The sequence below is a fragment of the Haliaeetus leucocephalus genome, unplaced genomic scaffold, assembly GCF_000737465.1.
Source record: "Haliaeetus leucocephalus isolate CR32 unplaced genomic scaffold, Haliaeetus_leucocephalus-4.0 Scaffold555, whole genome shotgun sequence".
NCBI lineage: Eukaryota > Metazoa > Chordata > Aves > Accipitriformes > Accipitridae > Haliaeetus > Haliaeetus leucocephalus.
The window spans coordinates 18,624,305-18,628,344 of record NW_010972991.1 but is presented as its reverse complement, the minus strand read 5'-3'; the positions used below and the strand labels follow the sequence as shown (position 1 = coordinate 18,628,344).

The window sequence follows — 4,040 nt, the reverse complement described above, 5'->3', positions numbered from 1 at the left end:
CCGGCCCAAGGCCTCAGCCGGGCCAGGCCGCCGCGCCCGCTTCCGGGAGGGGAAGGGGCCACCGGGGAGGGTCGTTACCTCTTGGGCGCTGCCTGCTCCATGCCGCTGCTGGCCCCCCGGCCCCGCCGTCCGGAGGGGGGCTCCCGGCCCAGCCCCTGGGCACCACCCGGCCGGTGACCGCTGAACTCCTCACAACTTTCGCGCGAGCCAGCTGGCCCTTTAAACGGGGCTCGCGCCCTCCCTCGGCGGCCACCGCCGCTCCCGGCCTCTCTCAGGCAACCGCCACTACCGCTACCTACCCGGCTGCCGGCGGAGGCCCGCCCCCTGGCGCCTCTCAGTGGCTACAACCCGCGCCGTCGCAAGTGCTGATTGGGCTGCGCGGAAGCCGCTCAGAGCGGGGAGGGACGAGGCCCCACCCACCACGGGAAGAGCGGGCGGCGTCGCGCCGGCGGGAGGGCAAGAACATGGAGGCGGCGATGCCGCCGGGGCCGAGGCGCCGCGCTCCCGACATGCTCCGCGCGGCCGCGGCCCGCGGGGCACGCCGGGAGGTGTAGTCCTCCCGAGGAACCTGCCCTACCCGTTCCTGCGGGAGGGGCGGCCGGCGGGGCCTGGCCGGGCGAGGCACACCGGGAGGCGAAGAAACAGAGGCCCGCGGCCCTGAGGCGCCGCCGGGGCGAAGGACAGCCGTCCCTCCCCCGCACGCTCGCCTCATCCTCCGACTCTTGGAGCTAGGCCTTCGGGCAAGGGCAGGCCTGGGGCACGGCCGCGGCCTGAGGCGGAGGCTGAGGGCGGCTCTTCCCCCGCTGCCACCCGCGGGCCCCGTCGCCTCGGGGCAGCGCTGCCGGGCGGCCTGCGCCTTTCATCCGCCTGTCTGCACCGGCCAAAGGACAGCGGCGCTTGGTGCCGAGTGGCATCTGGCCCCTCCTTGGAAAGTTAAACGTCTTCATGGACAACTGGCTCCGGAGCACAGCAGAGAGGAGCTCCGAAGTTAGTCATGGCAGGACGGGGGAGCTGCTCTCCACAGCTGGCTCGGGTGACACAGTGCAGCTCGGAGGTGAAAAGTGCTGGCGCTTGGCACTGGGCTTTTTAATGCCAAAGCATACAAGTTACCCTGCAAAGCCATAGGAAGCTGTCACGTAATTATTCAAGCAGCAGCTTTTAGGCCACCGAGTACCGTGTGACAGTTATCTGCAGTTCCTCCACCTTACAGCTTATGACTTTCTGCTGTTTGTGTAGAGATTTAAGATACTGGCAAAGCATCCAAGTAGATCCATCCAAGTCAATACAAGAAAAGCCTAAATGTTCAAGCCCATTTCTGTATCCTTTCCTGAAAGTAGGTTTATTTGCCTAACTAATGGAAGTTCAAGGTAGTAAAACACTTGGGCAAGATCCATTAAAATACTGACATGCCCAAGTTCCACTTTAAACTGATTTTAGATGTACAACAGCACTCCCCCCTAAGAAAAATCCACACTCCATACCTAATTTCATCTCTTTGATGTGCATTAGCAAGGGAATTTTGAATGACTGAAGTCCTACTGTTGTGCAAGTTCTCTACTTTGGCTGAGTCAATCCAATCCAGTTGACTCACTGTGGTTGGGCTAAATGCACAATGGCAATATTGAATGAACCCATAAAACAAATCACACACCACCATATGACCTTTTAGGTTTCTTTGTTTTTCTGAGTCATGGAAAAACTGCAGTAGAACATCTTCCTTTGCACAACAGATTAACGCAGAGCTCTTCAAATATCATCCCACAAGCCAGAGTGGCTCACCAGCAGTACTGCCAGATGTGTCCATACCATAGACAACCGTTTGTAGGAGATGCCAAAAAAAAAAACCACCCAGGAGAAGGAGCCAGCAGATGCCTCAGATGCAGGGCGGTATGAGTGCATTAGAAAGCAGTGGGGAGGAACCCCTCAAGACTTCCTGTCTCCCAGTTCTAGGACAAGTGAGGTCAGGCAGGTAGAAGATGCCATGTGGCTAGTGTCCAACTTTGTTCTACAGGGTATTTGGCTATACCCACTGACCAATTACTATTTGCATTTCACCAGTTTCACCTAATAAAGGGAAGCCTGACATCCATATTTGGCCATGATACTCCTGGAATGCAGAGGCTGTCTCCACATCCTTTAACACAAATCTTTAAGGCAATATTTTGTTCAGGTTATTTCAGAGGAGGCAGGTTTTTTCCAGCTCCCCCTCTCAAGCCATAGCTGTGACAAACTATACATTCAAGCAAGGAAAAGGAGTCTTAGAAAAAAATACAGGTACTATATTATAGTTGTAACAGCAAGACAAAGAAAGGGAGCCAAGAAGTGCTCCCTCTCCCCATTCACACATATAGTTGTTTCTCTGGAAAAAGTTAGGCTAAACAGCCTAATCTGCCACTCTTCCCTCCCCCTTTAACAACAGTTGATGAGAACAAGTCTAAAGAACATTTGTCCAAGAATAGCAGATTTCGTTTTCATTCAAAACGATTTAATACCACAATCCCCACTCCCAGAAAATACCCTGACTACCTGATAATTGAGGAAGAAGGGGGCAGGAGTGTCCTCCATCTCTGCCACTGAAGAAAGAAAAGTGTGAAAAAAACCAAGATGCCTGAAACAGACGTTAGGTAACCTGGCTTTATAACCTAGCAAGGCAGATGGTACCAAAAATATGGACTAATTCCATGCCTTTCTCACAGAAGTTTCAGTTGTGCCTTATTCAACCGCCAGAATGCCTTCTAAGTACTTTTATGCTGAAAATAAAATATCAACAAGAAGATAACATATATACCATAATATTTTTCAAGATCACTTTATTCATCTCTTACAATTTCTAATGGCATTTTTAGTCAATGATATTGCAATAAATAACACTATCTCACCCTTCCCCTGCAACACGAATTTGGGAACCGTGCTGTGATGTGTAACACTGATTTGATATTCATTACAATACTGTACCTAGCCACCAGCAAAGAAGGAACTTTGAAAGGGAAAACAGGCTCCCTCTGTTCTACTGCCTCATTCGGGCTTTCTAGTCAAGGGAAGTCCAGATGTTCTGGAGGCATGAATATACTATGAGATTGCTGGTGTCTAGACAACATGGAGATGAGGAAGTTGCAGACAATCTACACGAGTATTCCCATGATTTCTTCCAACAGTGGAACTATATAACACTGCTAAGAAGGTAGGTGAGTAAGAAAAGGCTTAATGTAGCCCTATCTTTAAAATATAGGGGGAAACTAACTGAATTACTCTTTTTCTTCTAAAGCATTTCATTCACTTCACCAATTTATCAGCATGCATTAGGACTCCTCTCCCTGCAGAACTGGCATCAACATCAAATATAATTCTTTAGACCAAAGGATGGATGAAGACCATACTTAGGTTTTGAGTACTATAATTATTTTATATTATAAAGTAGTTTTGTAAACAGATAATATAATTTATATTATAATTACTTATACTGCAATGGAATCAGGAATCATGATGACATGGACAAGTATTAGGTGCTGTATAACCACAAACTAAGACTGTCCCCAAACCCCTAAATACATGAACGAAAAAGTTCCAAGATGTCGATCCTGCCTCAGTTGCACATAATTCATAATAAACTTGAGAAGGATAAAAATTACTTGAGAATCTCATGTCTGAGTTTCTAACAGGTATTACTAATGGTAAGATTTAAATTCCAAATATATACTTCAAAGTCATTCATAAACATCATGCAAATAAATTATGTATGTTGTAGTAGGGACCTTATCTAGTTCCTGTGGTAGCAAATAAAAGCAGCATTTACTGCAGAAGTTAGTCGATCAGGCTCATTTAAACAACATGCATTGTAACTAATACATGGCACTACTAGAAAACATCAGAATTAATAGTACATGTTTTCCAGGATATACGTCACAAACACCTTATGCTCTCCAAACAAAATACCCCTAGTCTTTCATTGTGTCTGTGGTGCTTTTCACAGCCTAGCTCTTTCCCCCATATGTTTTCTACCCTTTCACTGTGGTAGCCCCCCATTTCTTTCACAGGTTCCT

The 4,040-nt window shown here is 48.5% G+C and overlaps 1 protein-coding gene across 1 annotated transcript in view; it reads right to left on the bottom strand.

The window, feature by feature from the left end:
- The window catches only part of STK3 (serine/threonine kinase 3), a 144,937-nt gene extending 144,675 nt beyond the window's left edge, over positions 1-262 (bottom strand). The window contains exon 1 of the mRNA XM_010577064.1: positions 79-262. Coding sequence (XP_010575366.1) covers positions 79-101 — 23 coding nt within the window. The 5' untranslated portion in view covers positions 102-262. The remainder of the gene's footprint in view (positions 1-78) is intronic.
- Positions 263-4,040: the final 3,778 nt, after the last annotated feature.